This window comes from Lonchura striata, chromosome 1, assembly GCF_046129695.1.
Source record: "Lonchura striata isolate bLonStr1 chromosome 1, bLonStr1.mat, whole genome shotgun sequence".
In the NCBI taxonomy this organism is placed as follows: Eukaryota; Metazoa; Chordata; class Aves; order Passeriformes; family Estrildidae; genus Lonchura; species Lonchura striata.
The window spans coordinates 42,704,016-42,723,787 of NC_134603.1; the positions used below are offsets into that span (position 1 = coordinate 42,704,016).

Here is a 19,772-nt window from a genome sequence, read left to right on the forward strand (position 1 = left end):
ATGTTTCCAACTTCCACTGAACACATTAATATTAATCCTACATGAAAGGGTAAAAGGAAAGAGTTGTGCTGCGCAGAAGCAAGAGAAGTTGGCAAAGCCCACAGCCAGCAGGAAGTCTATTCAAAAGACTAATTAGAGCCACAGAAACCCTCTAGTCCATCAGAGCCTTCCTTAAAGAATATTTTGAGTAGTTTAGCAGAATTGCTAATGATTTAGTGCATGAGCTACAGAACTACTGCGATTAGTAGGTTAGTGCTCTCATACTGACCGTGAATTGTTGTGAAGCTGATTTACATACAGCTTTATAAGAGAATGCTCATCAGCCACAGGACTGGCTGCATTTATACCCCCAAGTAACCTGAATGATTCAAACAATGAAACCTTGTTAATACTTCAAAAAGAATACACAGAGAACAGAGTGTTCAGAGAGGGTTCATAACAATAAATCTGATTTATTTAGAAAGAGCACTGACATGGCTGTTTGTAGGGTGTTTTTTCTTTCCAATAAAAAGATGAAAATTAAATTTGTAAAAGGTGAAAATAAAAATACTGAGAATAACCTGTCAAACTCCTAAAATCCTGCTATGTCAATGAAACAAAAGTAACAAAACTTCTAATATACAATCAATGTATTATTATATGCAGTTAACTCTGAAAGAACCAGAATGACTGCTGCATCATGGAAACTTTTAACTATACAGGGATGTCACACTATCCACTTATAAGGAAGTCTGAGTACCTATGCTTGAGGGGGATGGTACTATCATCTGCCTTCAGGGAATTCTCATCAAGGAGTGCTTCCTAGGAAAAAAAGGAATACTAACAGCTCAGGAAGCATGTACATTTAAACCTGATAGTTAAGGGCAGTCAGTTATTAAAGAAGACAAGAGTAAAATAATCAAGTGTATTTTACAGGTAAAGAGAGACAAGCAGCACAGCAGACAGTGCTGTGAGCATTACTGCAGGTCCCTGGCCTAAGGAGCAGTGTACTTTTGTTGATCCAGCACAGGGACCTCTTGGGAATAAACAGAAGCATCAGCAACACTCCTAAAGAGTGCTGCTCTTAGCGACCTCCCCTGGAGATGCTACAAATACATTACCCTGCCTTGCTCATAGGCCCCCATATATTCCAACAGAAATGAATCTGCATTTGCAGTCTCTCTGTATAGGCAGCACATCTGGCCTTGAGAGCTGCTTTGGGACTGACTTTCAAAAAGCATCTCAGTCCCACCCATTCTCATTGAGATAACACAGAATTTACAGTTTACAGCTTATGGTAACAAAATTCATAAATCAAAGAAAAAGTAAACCATCTTTACTCTGACTCTGCAGTGTACACTGCAGGTTTGGTTTCAGTTTTGGTGTTAAAATATGTAGCTGTGCATATCCAGAGATTGTGTTTAGTCACTTGGGAATGCTGAAGCACTGACACACACAGCAGGAATCAAACAATAAAATGTACCCAAGGAAGACACATTGCTCATCTTCCCTAAGACAGCAGGAAGTTATTTTCCTGCCACCTTCTTACTTATGTGCATTTGTAGGCTTACATAGATGGGGTCAGACAGCTAGCAAATGCTACACACATATTTTGGCTGCATGAGCCAAAATATTGAGTCAAAATGTACAGTCAGCTGCAAGCACCTACTCTTTGGGATTTATGTTTCTGATGAGACTTCCCTGGCTTGTTTACTGAAGGGTCAGTCACCATATTCCAAGACTACTCCTTCTTCCATGTTGATTTTAATGCAAATCAGAATGGTTTAACAGGAGAAAGGATGTCTTTCTATATCTTGGAAGTATGAAGACATCTTCTCTTTGTTCATCCTTATCTTGTGGTATGATGCAGGCATTCCCAATAGCAACGGCACATCCCAGTTCCTATTCCCATAATGCTGTTACAAAACGTCTTCACACCAATAGCCCATTTTCTGTCCCTATGGGAGGGTGCCTGGGGTTGCATGTGAACACATTTTAGTGGGTCAGAATGGTTCAAATGAAAGCTGAAATTCAGTGCTCTGCTGTGGGAAGCTTGGGATGCCTTAACTCCAGGCCTCTGTTCAGATGTCTGGGTATCAGTCCAAATTAACCAAGACATTTCCCTGCTCATATCTCTTGATTTTACCGTGTGAGAGCATTTGGGTTATTTTTACCCCTGTGAGGGAACTGAAGATTGAAACTTCCACCACTATCATAAATGGTTCGATATAAATAAGGACAAGAACTCACCTTCTGTTTGCAAAGGGACTTCCTGAGGGAACAGAATGGGAGAAGAGTGTGTCGTTCATGCTGGTTACAGGTCGGGGGGGCCTGAAAGGCAAAATACCCAGCTGCATTAATTTTGCATCAAAACCCCCTCTATCAGCAACAGTATTTATGTAGAACAGAATGAGCTTGTTTAAAGTAACATTGCAACTGGCATCTTCTGCTTTACACTGTAATAGTTTCCAATTATAGTTGCTGTGGTTTTAAGAAGTTGATAAAAATACACTGGTACTTAGGCCTGGAGGGAAATAATGCCTTTGTGTGTTCTGAGGTGAGTTTCAAGCCACCTGCTCGACTTTTATTCCCCTGCTTTGGTAGAACAGCCATGATGTCATTATTCCTTTCCAGAGGCAACAGTCCAGGGTGCAGTCACTGCTTTCAACCAGCCAGGATGAGCACTGGCAGTCAGTTTTCTGTGACAGCATGGAGGTCTGCAGCATGGAACTGCCAAGAAATTACACATCTTTTCATGAAGTTATTCCTGGTGCTAAGCTCCATGCTGCCACATGGAGTGACCAAACTGATCCCAAGCCCTCAGCATCTCATAAAATACACATGGAGTTTTAAACTGGTTTGATGGCAAAGCTTTTTAACCAGTACATCAAACCTCAAGTCAAAATTTAGAGTAAGTATTTAGTTCAAGAGGACCCTTTAGTAATGATGATCTTATTATTATATTCTTTATTTCCTGCTTTTACAAAAAAATAAAACAAGAAGGAATTTTCCTCTGCTTTCTTTTACTGCCAACTCTTAAAAATAACCTGTGTAATTTTCTCCTTCTGTATCCATTAAGGAGAAATTTCCCCTTCTTAGCAGATGCTTATGGAACATTGGGCAAAAGATCCATCCACACAGGAACAACTAAAAGGTATGCTATTAAAATCACAGGGCTTTCAATCAGCTACGAGCAGAATCTGAAGCCACATGTAATTCAGACCTCAATTTGGTTAATATTCCCTTTAGGCTCTGTAGAAGACCTATCTAGCTTTTTGAATTCTGCAGATGCACAAATTGAAATATGGTAGCCATCTGCAAAATATTCACTGGGCTCCAATTGTGCAAGACAACTGGTCAACCATTTCCAAGAAACCCAGTTCTGCATGGAACTGAACTATTACTATATATTTTGTTCTGTAACTTCTTATACAACAGGCAAAAATATGGTATTTGAAACATGTAAATGAATTTCTCAGCATGATAATGCTACGCTGATCTTAAGAAGTTTAAAACTGTGAAGAGAAAGATGTAGGATGTGGAGCGTTATTTATTTATTTGTTTATTTATATGAAAATACAGTTTTAACCTAACCCTGCTGTGTCTGCAGAACCACATTAAAAACTTCAGTTCTGATCAGTCATGAATTTGAAAGGCAGTCCTTTGTCTTCCATACTCATAGAGAAGTGTTTAATTTAATTTTTTTTTTGGTAGTACTGAGATTATCACAATTTTTAAAGTTTTTTCCTTCAACATATTTACTAAAGAAGAAAAATACTCACCAAGTATCTCTTTTGCAGCAGAATAAAATGGAAAATAGATCATTAATTAAATTGTCAGTTTAATATGTACATGGTCTAAGTAATACATTGGACATACTCCATTCTTATTACCCTCATTCTGCAAAAAGCATGAGAACCTCTGCATAAAAGGTCATTAATCTGTTTACAAAAGCAAAGTTACTCCTGTGTACAAATGCCTTTAAACTCCAAGACCATGCTAAGATTTCCTGATTAGCATAACTTTGTCAATTCTCACAATGAAAAAAAATATACTAAACTAATCTGGAGCTTTCCCAATGCAAGTTTCTTAAAGGCTGATGCCCACTGTCACAGTCCTGACATTCCACTTGACTATCAAATGGATGTTCAAACACATAGAGTTGTGTGATGTGCTAAGACAGAACAACAGACTTTACTGCAAAGCAAAGCAAAACTCAGCTACTGACTATAAATTACACCTTTTTGAGGTTATTTTTAAGCTCCTGAAAGCGAGTGATTAAGCTTTCTGATAAAAGTGATAATGAATTAACTGTCCTCAAGGAGACAGAAAACATTTGATGCTATTGAAATATGCTATGTAATAGAAGTATGCTACAGCACAACATATATCCACAGTAATAAACCAAATTAAATAGGAGGAATTTTCCAAAGTGCTTCAGGTTGTTCTAACCTGTTTACACTGATGTCAAAAATAATGCTCCCACAGGCTCAAGATGGAAATGAAGTCAGACCAGTGCAGAATTGATTTAAAAAATACCTCCATAGCCATGCCATTTGTCATCTCTGCTGTCTGGACTTTCTTTCATGTTGCTATTCTTATGTACAGAGAGGAAAAATGACCCTTTTGTCAGTGGGAGGAGTTCTACCATCAGGTTTATGACACGTTGATAACTACTTCTCTAGATGAGGCTTTAGATATATTTCTTGCTTAATTCAAAATTTTATGTGGCACCCGTAAAACAAAAAAGCCATGCAGTCTTTTTGTCTGGTGCCAGGCAAAGGTGGAAGAACAAACAAAAGGAAAGTCTCTGTAGTAATGCAGGGAGCACTTGTCCCCATTTAAGCTAGAAGCTAAGAAAAGGATACTGTTTTGTTGCCAAAATTCTTCCATCTAATGCAAATATAAACTCCCTTTTTTGTCTGGATTCCTGCCCAGAGCTGTTTCTTTCAACTTTCATTATGTTTAAAAATAAAAATTGCATTGGAGAGAAGATATTTTCGACAAGGTTCTGTAGCATAGCTCTCCCCTCAGTTAATTTGTGTCAATTATGCTGTAGATCCTGATACTTCCACAATTTAAAGGTTTCTCACTCATGCATCATTGTAGCCAATATATATTGCCAAGTTATATTACCATCAATCTATGAATAAAGAGAAACTGTCATAAACCAGAATAGATGGTGGTTTGTTCTCACATCCCATCACTCTAAATTGTCTGTATATTTAGGAATAAGGGAAGGTGTTAATTTCACAGCAAAATTTTGGATCAGTTCCTATTTAATTATGGTACCTTCCCCTTGCCTTGCCTAAATGCATTTAATCCATTCACAGTAGCCCAGTTTTCACTACCTTTTATATTCTGACACATCCCCAGGCCTTCATGATCCCTCTGCCAACAGGGAACAGAGGCTTCTCTTTCAGTTTCAAGCTCTCTGTCTCTCTTCATTTCCCTTAAGGATGCCCAAAATCTGCCCTGTGAAATTATCACTGATTTGCCAGCTAGGCCAGGCACAGCAGTGAGAGAGCTCAGCAGATCCAACTCCAGATCATTTCTGCCAAAGAACAACATCCTCCCACAACTCTTCCATAGAGAGGTGCAGGGGTTTTAGCTGACAATTAAGTGCAACAAGGGTTTGGCACTATATATCTGTCAGAGGTACCTTGTCTCTGAATACCAGAGCACTCTTTTACACCTTAAAGAAGTTGTGCTATTACCACATAAGGAAGACCATCAGTATAATTCATCCTTAAAATGCCAGGCAGGTTGGGTGAACTTTCCAGGTGTTGCACAGCCCACAATGGCTGGTGTGCACTTGCCCTTAGAGATGCCACATACAAATATTCAGGATGGCAAAGGTAAATATGTATAATTATTACAGACTAGAGCAGTTCCAGCAGCCAGTAACATAGGTATGCAGCATGGAAATACAATTCTAATAGCTGCTGCCCAAAATGCTTCCATCAGGAGCCCTGGGAACATGGTTAAGAAAGATACTTTCTTAAGAAGTATACCAGAATAAGACAAATAATTTAAAGGCAGTATTTTTGGAATATTTTTTCCAACTTAATTTCTTTGTTCCTTTCTTCCAACCAGTGTCTAAATTTTTTCTTAATTTTATGGGAAATTTAATGGGTTTTTTTTTCTCTATTTTCCCTGCTCCTTTTTTTTTTTTTTTTTTTTTTTTTTTTTTTTTTTTTTTTTTATAAAGGATCCAAGAAGCAAAGGTTAAGTCAAGTTGATAAACGAGAAAATCAGAGTGTCTGCCACTATGGGTAGTGGACATGCTTCAGAAAAAAGCCCATCCAAAGTGGTACTTTCCTCACCCTACACAAATATATTTTCTTTCTGCTTTGGGTTTCTTGACTCCTGCAGAAAAAGAGTAGTGACATGCTACTACACCAAAAAATAATCTTGCTTTCTGAACATATCAAAACATGAGGATAATAGACTCTTATCAAGTGACTTGGCAGTTGAAGACCCACTTTTTGGGCAGACTAACTCAGTTCTTCAAGGCTGGGTGAAGCCACAGCTTCACTCAAGTCAGTGAGAACTCTGACACCTTTTTTTACAAAATTAGTCTGATTTCACTTTTCTCTGGTGCCTTGTTCAAGACATACTTGTGATACACTGAAGTTAAGAGTCTCTAGATGACAGAACTGATGTTCTCAGCATCAATACATCCCAAAGTGCTGAAACTTCATGAAATTGCATGGACATCTCTTGAGGAGAATGAGGACATTCCAATGTTGTGTCTCAGTAGTTGATTGTACATACATATCCCATTGGTTTTTACAGGTGAAGTCACACCAGAAGAACACTTTTACACTAAATACCAGCAAATTTGCACTTGTGATGCATTGAGCTGGACAAACCACATCTGCCTCCTGCTTTGTTCAGAGCTGTAGTATCTACACTCGGTGCAAGCAATTCCTACAACAAAGCTTACTTTGTCTACAGCACACAGATACTTACACAATATGAGCCAGGTTTAGAGGTTTTTCAGGCTGGTCAGGGAACATTGGGTGCAAAGGTTCACGGCTGGAAGCACAGCTTAAAGACTTGCTAAGTGCATTAGTTAGCTTCTTAGCAGGTGATTTCTGGGAGGAACAAGGAAGGTAGAGGTAATCTGGACAAGTAAGGTGCATACTGTTTCTGCTACAGGAAGCACAAAACTACAGGAAGCTCTAACAGTTCACAGACCTATGGACTGACATCCCCCTTGCCCCCCTCCCACGCTGAGAGTCTGGTAAGGCAAAGAGTGGTGCATTTGGGAAAGAATTACTGTCACCTTCAGCAGCCTTTAGAGCAGGCTGGGGGTGTATCTATAGGGAAAGTGACCACACTTTTGTAATGCTGCACTCAAGCATTGTTGAACAAAGAACAGCATAGTTTGTGTCACCTGGACTGGTGCTGGCTTGTACCTCACCAGCTTGGGAATGCAAGGAGAACAGATCTGAGCATGCTTGTCCCTATAGATACACTGTATGGGACACCATTTTCCTCCTAGATATGGGCCAGGCACCAGGCTGCTTTGTTCTTCTCCCTCACTAGTATTTCCCTCCTCACCTCCAGTACCCTGTACTGTTTAGCTCCTATTACAAAGCTTCTCTTCCACCTCCTGTGGCCACTGACCACTGGAGAATAGAAATTTGAGAAAAGGGCTTGCCAGGAATTGCCCCACTGTGGCAACAGCACTTCAAAAGAGACTGATGTACTGTCACTGTCCCCAAAAGATGGGGGGCGGTCCATGTAAGAAGTGTAATTTTCATCAGTGTGTAAAAAAAAAAAAAAAATCAGTATTTTCTGCTTTCTGTTTTGTTTGGAGACTAAGCAATTGGGGACTAAACTCAGCTTCCCTTCTAAGCAATCTCTGAGATCCAAGATGTCTCTTAGGCTGTGTGAGGGTTTCTCAGGGAATTCAACTCATCTCTCTGTGATTCAGTTTTCTGCCAGTAAAAGAGGGTTAGTGATCCTTATACTGTCTCCTCTCCCAAAACACAGCTTGAGAGGCTGAAATGGAAAAATCTTCCTGGAATTTGACAGAAAGGGTTTTGTATTTGTGCATATACATCCTGCATCAACTTGACTGTCACCAAGTTTATAATGAAATATTTCTACTAGAGAAATCCAACCTAAATACATAAAGTTCAAGCTCTTTCTCTTTCATTATAAATGCAATTTCACTCTGAATTGAGAACAGTTGATTTCCACTGCACCCATAAACACTTCCAATCTGCATGTGGAGCTCAATATCAATGCATTATGGAGAATGCTAAGCAGGTTTGAACAAATGCTAATGAATGCTACAGAAAGGCAACTTCAAACTTGAAGCAAAACATTTGTTTCTGGCAAGGAAACATTTGAAAGCACTAGGCATGTGGTCACATTTTTTGTCTTCCGCTGAGCAGAAATCTTAAGTTTTCCAATTACTTCCTACCTATAATTACAGCTCCCTGGCTACAGCAAAAAATGGATTTTATAGCACAAATTGCTGTTAGGAATGGAGTCTGAGCTACATAGTGGGCACTTTTCCTATTCAGATACTAAACTCCAGCCATTTGTGTCTATGCAACAAGCAGCAATTAGGACCCACAAAAACAATTACAGACGCAGGTCTGCTAGGATACAGTGCAGGGCTGTATGACTGGCATACAGAGCAAACCACATCCAATTTAACCCTTGCCTGCTCCATCAACACAAAAGCAGACATTTTTAAAGTATTAAAATTCAGAACTTTGTTAAATAATAAACTCAAAGCACCATAAATATGGGAGCTTTTGTTGTACACATAATTTTCCTCTTTTTTTTTTAACAGTATACTTTCAAAATGTTCGAGATTAATTAGGTATTTTCTGCTGATGTCTGTGTTTGAATCCTGAAGGATTTTTTAACCAAGGGGTTCAACTGGGACTTTGCTCCAGTCCATGGAAAGCTGAGTCCACAAGTCTCTTGCCCTTCAGGGAAGGTTAAGGTTCCGGCAGCTGTTGATAGCTCCCTTTCAGCTTAGGAAAAACACTGCATTATTTTGATTAATAACAAAAAGACTGAAGTGAGCTTTTCTCTGTAGTAAACACTACTGTGGATCTAAGCTTGTGACCACACTCAAATCTACAGTGCCAGGATCATCCCAAATGCTACGCATATGCTGCAGCCACTCAACTGAAAATATTGATGAATGAGCATTAAGTATTCATCATTTCATTTAGACGTAGCCAAACAGAGCAAGCCAATGAGGATTTTACCGTGAGTCCTGTGGGAACGGGAGAAGCTGCCATGAGCCTGCTGCCCCGCTGCCAGCCCCTCCTGCGCTGCCCTCACCGCGGCACGCACCGTCACCGGCGCCCCAGATCCTCACCCAGAAAAGACCATTCCCACCTCCACGCTCTCCCGATGGCTCCCAAGGCTGGAGCCTCCCAGACAGGCTCACTAATCCAAAGTGCCAGCCCAGCTCCCAGCTCGCCTGAGCCAGACAGCTGCCCAGAGCTGTGGCTGGGGGCTTCTCTGCTGGCTGGAGGGCAAAGCGGTCTGCAGCGAGGCAGGAGCCTTTCCTTACCCATGACGTGTACTCTTTCATTTGGTGCTGGTTGCTGTGGGAACCGCTGGCATGGCCCCTCCAGAAGCAGTCCTGACAGAGCTGGTAATTGTGACACTGCTGGCAGCGGTAGCGAAACCCCATCATGCTCTCGCTGTGGCAGTAGGAACACTCGACGGGGTGGAAGACTGTGCGGGAGAAAGAAATGGTGAGCCAAAAACCAAAACAAAGAAACACCTAGAAAAAATTTATGGACAAACCCCGAACTGATGGGTGTTCCCTTCTTTGTTTAAAGCAATCTGCAGCGTTGGATGCTGCTGACAGCCCTGACCTGAGAAAATACAGCAACCTGTGCTAAGCCACCGGCAACATGGGGCACTAAGCCCTTCTTCACTTCTGAGCTGGTATCCATACCCCGTGCTCACAGCAGCAAAAAAAGTGTGTGTTCAGTGTTCAGTGTCTAACAGAATACATGGCAGAGTACAGAGGAGGGCCACGAAGATAAGGGTTCTCTATGAAGACAGGCTGAGAGAGTTGTTCAGCCTGGAGAAGAGAAAGCTCCAGGGAGTCCTTAGAGCAGCCTTCCAGTACCTAAAGGGGCTACAAGAGAGCTGGAGAGGGGCTTTTGTCAAGGGCATGTAGGGACAGGACAAGGGGAAATGGGTTCACAGAAGGAAGCTAAGTTTAGATTAGGTTATTACCAAGAAAATCTCTACAGTGGGGATGATGAGTCAGTGGATTGAGTTGTCTGAAGAAGTTGTGGATGACCCAGCCCCAGAAGTGTTCAAGGCCAGGCTGGATGGGGCTCTGAGCAACCTGGTCTAGTGGAAGATGTCCCTGCTGGGGAGTTGGAATTGCATGATCTTTAAGGTTCCTTTCAACCCAAACTATTCTATGACAGGAAATTTATATGTGGGAAAATCCACTGCAGCTGAACCACTGGGAGAAGCTGAATGTTTTGTTGTGCTTTAAGCAGCTGAAGTGAGGCATCTTGGAGGAAAAGTCAAACTTAGCTACATGACTACTGAAAGGATGAAAGTGTACTTAGATGTGTTATTGTCTTTTAATTACTGCTTTCTCATCTGTACAAGTGGTGTCATTATATATGGAGTTGAACACGTAGCTTTGGATGCCCAGATTTGTAAAGCTGGCCTTTGGAGGGACCTGTTCTCTGTTCAGAAGCAGATAGTGACAAGGAGGCAAGTCACTGAGAATGCTAAAGCACAACTGAGATATTTGGAAGCACCTTACGGGCAATACTGCTATTTCTGTTCCTCCTTCCTCACTACTGCATGTACCCAATTTACCGCAGGGTACTGAACATCCCCTTGTTCCCAAGCACCCTCTGCCTTTCTGTCATAAGGTTCAGTCTGGGAAAATTTGGATCAGTGCTGAATGTGTCAGGGGTTTAATTCTTTGCCAGACTTTTGCATCAGGAAGGGTTTCTGCTCTAGGCTAGGAAACACTGTGAAACTGGTGAGGGACAGGGATGGATGACAAGAGTTTGAGCAAGGTGGGATAGATAGGTTGCTCTGTAGCCAAAAAGGACTTGGGAACATCACCTCACCCACCTTGATGCCTTTCAGTGGAAGAGGGATTTGTTTAGCACAGGAACACTTACAACTTTTCCTCCTTTTCCTTTTATCACCAAAACTGGATGCACACCATCCACAGGGAATTTCCTTTTCAGAGGATATAGTCTGGCAGTGTAGACTTAGGAGTAGATCCCTCCTAAGCACTTTTTGGCTTGTGTTTTGCACTGCACTGACATCTCCTGCCAGGAATACTGTATGAACGGAAACTGCCAAGCTGCTCCCTCTCTGCTGCCATATGTCATAGCTAATAAAAGTTGTGGTCTTGACAGTTTACCAAATATATATGTGTGAATGGATGAAGTCCTATTGCTCTTTGCTTATCCAGAGCACAGGAAGAGACACGATCAGGTTAACTTCCTGAGCACAGCACAATTTAAGCCATGTTCCTGGCTGAATGACCAACAAACTTCTTCAAATATTTTACCAGTCACTTTAAAAATAGCACATGGAGTCAATGAACCCAGTACAGTAGCTCTTACAAAACTATCTACAGTGTGTGAAAATCATCACACCAAAGTTTATTCTTGTAATTGTGTTTTGGCAGCATCTCTTTACTTACCATTTTCAACATTCGCCAGTCGATGCAGAAGTGGTAACCACACTAGACACTGTGGCGGGGGATCAGACATGAGAGTATCCAAGAAAGTGTTTAATGTGACTTTTTTCTGCTCAAACAAGCAAACAAACATGCACAAAAAAAAAAATCAGTAATTAGACATCTCAAAATTATTTTATCTTGTCTCTAGAGAAACACTTGGGAATAAGTTTCAAACACTGTTTACCCATATTTACTAAAAAGAACAAGTGATACTAGCAAAGCTTTTCCAGACTATTTTTAGTTGGTACAATGATACAACTGATGACTAGAAGTCATTCTCACAAGGCTGGGTTGGAGACACTTAGCTCCCACTCACTTCCAGACTCTTTTCTAGAGTCACTGCCTGAAGATGCTTTGTGGTTAAGGGTGGCATTCAACTCTGCATGTTCTCATCTGTTTTGAGTATCGTGTGACAAGTACAAGTACATGTAGGCTATCACTGTGTATGACCAATTCTCAAATGAAAAGTCACTGCTGATGGCACACAAAAAAAGAAAATGAGAGAAAATACTGGCAAGGGAGTACAAGTTAGAAAGAAATACAGAATAATGAGAGACCACTGCAGGCACTTTGTTACTGAAATTTAAGAAACTTTGCTTGTCTAAGGAGCAATGGCAACTAGTTATGGGTGAACTCTGATTGTGGGATGTCAAGATTGCATATGCTCAGGGACTGCAACTGCTCCTGAACTCTTCATGCCTTTAAGCACTTAGAGACCTATGCCCCTTTAAATTTCAAAGAGATTTAAACGCCAAGATATCCCTGTTGATTTAAAAAATGCAATCTAGGGTCTTAAATTTCTTAGGTGTCTGGAGAAAGTAATTCCAAATCTTAGTTCATTTGTTTTTTTCAATCAGCAAATGAGCCTTCCTTAAATAAAATTTAAGATGCAAAAATATCGACCCCTGCTGAGAATATATGTAGATATATTTTATAGACATACATATTTAAGTAGTATCCTCATATCCAAAGGGATAGCTAAATTTTCATATCTGATTGCATAAGCTGCTGCTTTAACTTGCTAAAGAACTATGATTACCCCATGAGAAAGTTAAGCAGCAGTTATGCAGTGACATGTATCATCTCTGCCTGTTGTGGAATTCTTTTCAGAGCTGAGATTTCCAGATGGAGTATCTGTGTTCAATTTATACACAATTACCACCAGATGTAAATAAAAACATTATTTCTCTTATACACTGACTGATCAATGGAAAACATCTCACACTGCAACAGTCTCAGGGATGAAACACAGCAAGATATTTGGAAATATATAAAGACGTTTGTCCATTGGAGAAAACACCTCAGGCTACAGTGAAAATGGGCTTGATTATTTAATGAACAAAACCAGCCAGAATATGAGCTCTAAATCTCACTGGAATACTACCTTTCCCCACAATAACTGCAGTGTGAAAGTCCAGTCAAACACTACAACCTGCTTGTTGTATGAATTATCTTCCCAGTGATGGAGAGCAGATAATCACTTCCCAAATAGGCATCCTATGCCTGTAAGCATCAGCTCAGAGAAAAGGATCTTTCTTTTGGAGATGTGGATTTCTTTTTCTGCTGTGGATGCTTGGCACAGCTTTGCTGACCAATGCTGCTAGTAAATGCCTGTGTTGTCTGCAGCAGAACTTGAAAGCATAGGGGGGAAAAAAAGGTGGAAGGAAGCCCAGGAAAAGAAAAGACCTCCAGTGCCCCATTACTGCAGAGCTGAGTAGCCTTGGATCTTCCCTCTGCTCTTGAAGAGACACACACAACCAGTCTAACAAGCAACTAGATGAGGAAACAATAACAGCTCTTCCACGATGCAGTGGGCTTTTGAAAGCAGCTATAACTTTAAAATCTGATTGGCACCAAATAAGGCAATGACAGCTTTATGGCCAAACAGCTCTGGTGATCACTGATTTTACGGATTAGAGGAAAAAGCAGTGTCCCTTTAAAGGACACTGTCAGAGCAATTTCCATACATTTTCCTCCTGCAATTTTCTTTCAGCTGCTGGGAAAGTTTAAACTGAAAGCTGTTTTCTAAATATACACTACACACAGATGGAGTCTAGGTTTGTGGAATAACACTTAGACAAGTGCTAAGAAAATGCAGTTAGTGTCTATCTTTTTAGTTTGGGATTTTTTTTTTTTAAAGTGGTTTTTTACAATAATAACAATACTGTTTAAAACAAATACAGTATAACATCACATCAGTCCTACCTATAGGGGAAAGTGGTGATGATAAAACTCCTTTTTGAGCCACAGATTTGTATTCTGAAGCATTAAGTCACTTGCTCCAGCAATTGGGCATTTCTGTCCCAAAAATTTGCTGATGAGCAAACACTCTTGTTTCTACTTTGAATAGACATTCAATCTAGCAGTGGTTCACTGGCAGAGGAAAATACATGGTTGGATCAAGCAAACCAGTAGAATTGGGAATAATAAAACATTTCTGAAAAAGGAAAAACCCTTTCAGATGTAAACTGAATGGATTTGACACCATAACCAGATAATTCCCAGAATTCTTTATTTCCCTGAAATGGAAGAATCTTTATATACCAGGGGGTTGAAAGGCTTCTGGAAAGCAAAAGTGACCCATTGTGAGAATGAGTGAGAGTGCCAAACTTATTCCAAGCTATCAGCTTCTGATAATGCTACATGTGATATAAGAGAGAAAGAATGACTTGTATGTGACTAAGACTGTAAATACCATTTATCATGATGTCATCAAGATCTGAATTTCATTTCAAAACACTGGTTCATCCCTAGTGAGGATGTAATGAGAACTACATAAAGTTAATTTAAGTGAAATATCAGACTAGATTTACAAGAGTACTTGGCTGCCTCCAGATGCAAAACTGCAGCTTTGTAAACCTGCTGTGTACCTACAGCAGTCAGAGACTTAAGTCTTGCTAGCTCTAAGTGGAGCTTGTAAACAAAACCATCTAATGCCTGCTTGCAGATGTTGTTTCTAAAGGTACCTTAATGTATTTGGTCCACTCAGCTGGATGCAATCTCAAAGCAAGTGCCATTTCTGATGGCTACCGAGATAAAAAATGAGGTCTGAATGACATTTTTTCAGGAAAAGAAATTCCTTTTTTCATCTATAATAACAGCATGTCCAACATGCAAAGCTTGAATACCCTGTTCCCATGCAAGAGCATTCTTTCATTATTTTAACACAAAACTACCAGAAGCCACTTCACCATGTAAATTCTTCAACAAAAAATGAAGTGCTGTTTTAAGTCTCCCTCTGTGAAACAAGACTAGTTTCACATATGCAAACATTACCAATTAAAATGAATTGGGAGATGACTCAACAAATGAATCTCAACATCTTTCAGTTGACTGAAGTGCCTATTGATTAGTGATGAAACTGAGAGAATACAAAAAATGAAATTCTATTTTGCATTAAAATGACACTATTCCTGCTCCATTGAACTTACTTGTTCAACAGTATTCAGTTAGCAAATGAAAAGATAAAGAGAAGGAAAATACAACTTTATTTCTAACATTGTCCCAGTTTCAGCATATTCCCTTACTACATATTTATGGAATTATATGGTGTGATGTGTGGCAAGAGCCAGAAGAATTGTCTCTTTCTCCACTGGAGAACTGGACAACCAGACACAATTATGGAATTTTCAGAAGTGCTATGTATTAGCTGAAGCCAATGTGCTGTACTCAGTGTATCTATTGAGTCTTTTGAGCTGCAGAAAAATCTTGTATATTCTTCAGGATAAATTCACTGCTTTCCTGACCCTATCTCACTGGTGTTACTGGTAAGAGACTAGGGATTTTCTAATACATACTGATTCCCATTTACAAAAAGTTTTAAGGTGATTTTCTTCTCACTCCTAAACTTGTGTGTCTATTACTAGAAAAATATGAGGTTTGATTTTTTTTTTTTTGGTTGGAACTTCAGCTTTGTATGCAGAAGTTAGTCTTCTGTATGTTTATGCCAACACCAACTAAGTGGAGTGGAGGACTACATGTCTTGGAGTATAAATATATATAATACCTAAAGGTATATAAGTAATTGGTGCTTAAATTAGGAAGTTCCCTAATTTAGGAATGTGTAAATCGAGATCCTGCTCTGAATCATGTTTTGACTAAACCTCTCTCTTCATGGTTATATGGGGAACCTATTGAGACCAGCTTCCTGTTGAAGGCAACAAACCTACACACCAGAAATCAGCAGAGTGGAGCTTCCCCTCATCCAGCCCTGTGTTTCCTGGGCAAATATGCACCTATCTATAAGACAGAAAGAGTCTTGGCCTGCTCAGAGGGGTGACTGAGACCCCTCTCTTCATTTACCTGTTGTGAGAAACAGGATTTTGCCGACTGCTCAGTGTAACCAAATGAAGGCCCCTCGAAGACAGCGGTGGGCAGCTTGAGAACCTCGCGCAGAAACATGTCGTACCTGCCATAAACCATCATCCCGCTGGAGTCAGAAATCATGGAGAAAATATCTGAGGGGGGAAAGAGAAGGAAAGAACACAGCAGCTTCAGTGTGAGCTAGAGATGTGCTCTGAGTTCAGTATCATCTGGTTTGAAAGACAAGTAGTAAACATGTTTGGCTTATGGAAACCTCCTTTATTACCGCATCTTTATTTCTGACTGCTTTCAATAGAAAACAAGAAGAAATATTTGCATAGCTGATTTTAATACTAAAATAGTCCTGATTTGTTTTTCTTTGTGTGTGGTCATTTCTAAGCAAAGTCTGATGCATGGCATGAGGCAGTAATTTAATCAGATAAGAAGGCTCTGATTTGACAAGATACGCTACATCAACTTTTTGCCTACTGCCAGTTTATCACGTCAAATCAAAATCTTGACAATGGGTTCATTAAGTCAGTTATTATTGTCTTGGACACATAAAGCAATGAAGGTCTTGCCAATGTGTTATTTTTCACTCTTCCCCCTTTCTTATGTATAAAAATATCACACTTTTATTATTGCAGTGATGTCAGTTTGTCAGCCCTTATTTCTCTGCTTGTTTAAAATTATCCTCTGCTTAGCAGGAGATCTCTGACTAAAGAACATTTATTGTTTTTCAGTCTGTCATGTCAGCTGCTTCATTTCCAGGAACCTGGAAGGGAAATTCTGACAACAGGACTCCAGGACTGCTGACCCAAAAAATCATCACTGTACTTCAGCCCTCCACTGGATGGACCCAGTTCCTATTCAAAAATCAGTTTAGGGAACAAATGGTGCTCAATTTATAATTTGTAACTTTAGCTCAGTCTGTATTTGAGTTTCTACATAGAAATAATACTTTAAAAATGGCACTAAATCTGGAAGACTAAACCAGCACTTGGGATTTCTAGTTGTCTATTGTAAACAACTATAATTTGTAAATTCAGCTTTCTTGGGGTCAGATAGAAGGCTCGGTGGAAACTGAAGGTTTTTTGGTCAAAAAGTCTGGAAAATGGTGTTCTAGACCTGACATCATATGACTAAACAGAAAGTCTTCCATTGCAGCTACAAGTAAATGATGTATTTGCTATTGGGGAACTGGGAATAAATTATACTAAATGAGAATCTGTTCATCAAAATACATGGCATAAGAATGCCCTATGGAAGAAAATATAAGTAGTACATAAATACACTTGTCTTCTATGTGTGAAAAGACATAGATGCTATTAAAAAATAATCAGAAGAAATTGTTAAATTATACTTCATGATATTAAGGCACTTATTTATATTTTGAGTTCAATAACTCAAATGGAAAACCAAAATCTACCAATAAGAACTTCAATGTATGCAATTTGTCCTTAAAAACCTCAGTGTAAAGTTCAACCAAGCATGTAGTGGAATTTACTTAGAGACATACAAAGGGCAACTCCCAAATCCAGCCAAGAAACTATAGTTTATCCTAATTCCCTCTTTTCTATTTGTACTGTTAATTATCCAGCAACAACAATTTTTAACACGTAAAAAATATCACTTACATCTTAATTTGTCCATGATCTTTCCTCCACAAAGAGTTGCCAAGGCCATTTTGACAGCAAAAACGGAAATTTTACCATGTCCTTCCCTGTTCAAAAGTAGAAAGTAGACATATTTTACATGTCCATTTTATGAGACTCTGTTCAATTAAAATGCATATTTCTGACATCACTTACTGTAATACACAATATATGTGGATTGACATACAGAGAAATAAGTCCTTTAAAAAGAAAGTTTGTTTTGTAGAAACACTTTTCTGTAAAGATCTCAGAGCAGATTTATTATGTATATAAAGCTCAGTATTAAACTTTATCGCATTATACACTACAGTGATAGTTATTACTGTTATTTGTGATACAGTAGCACCTATCACATTCATGGTTTCCCTATCCTAAGTCCTTTGGGAATTTTTTGGACCTAGAAGATTGGCAAATAAGTGAAAAAATCAGCACTGGGAATGATAGTAAAAAAGCACACAGGGCTCACATCATTCCACAAACTTCATCTGTATCTGTCAGTAGGTCCTGACAATTGCCTTTTAAATGATACACCTGACCCCCAGGAACCTTGGAGAAGGACTTTGCTGAAAAATGGGGAATATGCCTGCATCCAGAATGAGTGAAGGACATATGCTGTGATATGGAGAAGAGTTTTGTCCCTGGTTTGTTCAAGGGGAGGCTATACCTGGCTACTTGCAATTTACAATGCCTAAATGCTAATAAACCCCATATTCACCCAAGAGTTTGTTTTGGGGCAAAAAGGCACATTGCCAACTCTTCCCCCAACTGTCCCGAAGCTTGCAATGGCTTAACTTTATTATTCCTCTCATTCCTCATTTTCCTTTTACAGCCATGATTGTACTCAGTGATCACCTGCCATCACAGAAAACCTGGTTTATTTGAGCTGCAGAAGTAAAACATGACTTCACACACTGCATGGCACACTTAGCCCCCCAAACACCTATCAGTCCCACTTTAGTCTTCAGCCCCTTTCCAAAGATGAGAATGCTCTCCTAAGTTCATCTGCTTCTTAATGTTAATCTCTTGACATGGTGAATGGTGAAATGTGTTTTTTCTTGGAATTTTCTTGGAATTTTCTGAATCTTACTAAGGCAGTAGGAGTCCAGAGTTGCACAGGATCAACTTCTATCCACCATCCAAACTCCATGGCATTACTTCACAGTTTCCCACATTAATGAATGATATTAATTAATGACACCAGTGGGGACAATGTAATCATGCTTTAAAAAAGAGACAACCAGTATTTGTGAGATTAGCAAAATGGCAGCCACATTTCCTTCTAAATTCTGACAGGATTAATGATGTGGCTAGATAATGAAGTTTTGTATAAGTTTTTGGAAATTAAGTTTCTGTGATCTTCAGTCTACCCTACTAGGGAGCACAATCTTATAAGGAATTTCCTGTTTAATGTATACAATCATGTCCTACGTAGGATGGTCTAACTGCAATGGCAATAGTAGTACACAGAAATTTACCTTTTCATGAATATTTCTAAAATTACTCTGTTCATTCATTGTTACTCATAATTTTAAGGGAGAAAATTGCATCTGATCAGAACTAAAAGATTAATTGACTCTGGAAAGACATGGAACCTGTGACTATGCCTCTTTCTCTGCTAATCCTAAACCAGACTAATGCAGTAAAAATACATGTAAGACAGACATGAATGGTATACTCACATCTGTACATTGATGCATGCTACATGCTTCACTGCTGCATTCATTAAATCACTCAGACTTTAGAATATGAGTAATTTCCCTAAGCTTGACTAGCTAATAATCTTTAAAGTTCATTGAATTAGATTTAGTTGTACATCAGTGTAACCCATAATTCTAAATATAAATTCTAATTATCCTTTCCACTCATTTAAAATTCTGCTTTTTGCCAGAAAATCAACTGGAAATACAAGGAAAAAGTAATTAATTCACCATTTCAGTATTTAAGAAAGAAGTATTTACTGTGTTTTTTAATGGTGACTTTTGTGTACACTTTTTCATTACATGAGTTCTCTTTGACTGGCTTCAGAATATTAAAATCACAGCAGAGGAATTTCCAGACTTCTGTACTTCCATTCTTTGTTGACTGGGTTCTGATTTGTGTAAATCAGA

At 39.3% G+C, this 19,772-nt stretch overlaps 1 protein-coding gene across 3 annotated transcripts in view; it reads right to left on the reverse strand.

Annotated features, from left to right (window-relative positions):
• Nucleotides 1–19,772, reverse strand: part of DTNA (dystrobrevin alpha) — a 178,522-nt gene that overhangs the window by 43,149 nt on the left and 115,601 nt on the right. For 2 of the 3 annotated variants that reach the window (XM_077783758.1, XM_031504027.2), the window contains exons 5-11: nt 17,647–17,732; nt 16,010–16,164; nt 11,669–11,774; nt 9,536–9,702; nt 6,955–7,079; nt 2,230–2,310; nt 269–358 (exon numbers count right to left, since the gene is read on the reverse strand). In XM_077783758.1, the coding sequence (XP_077639884.1) occupies nt 269–358; nt 2,230–2,310; nt 6,955–7,079; nt 9,536–9,702; nt 11,669–11,774; nt 16,010–16,164; nt 17,647–17,732 (810 nt within the window). The remainder of the gene's footprint in view (nt 1–268; nt 359–2,229; nt 2,311–6,954; nt 7,080–9,535; nt 9,703–11,668; nt 11,775–16,009; nt 16,165–17,646; nt 17,733–19,772) is intronic. The other variant, XM_021544753.2, reaches the window with a different exon arrangement.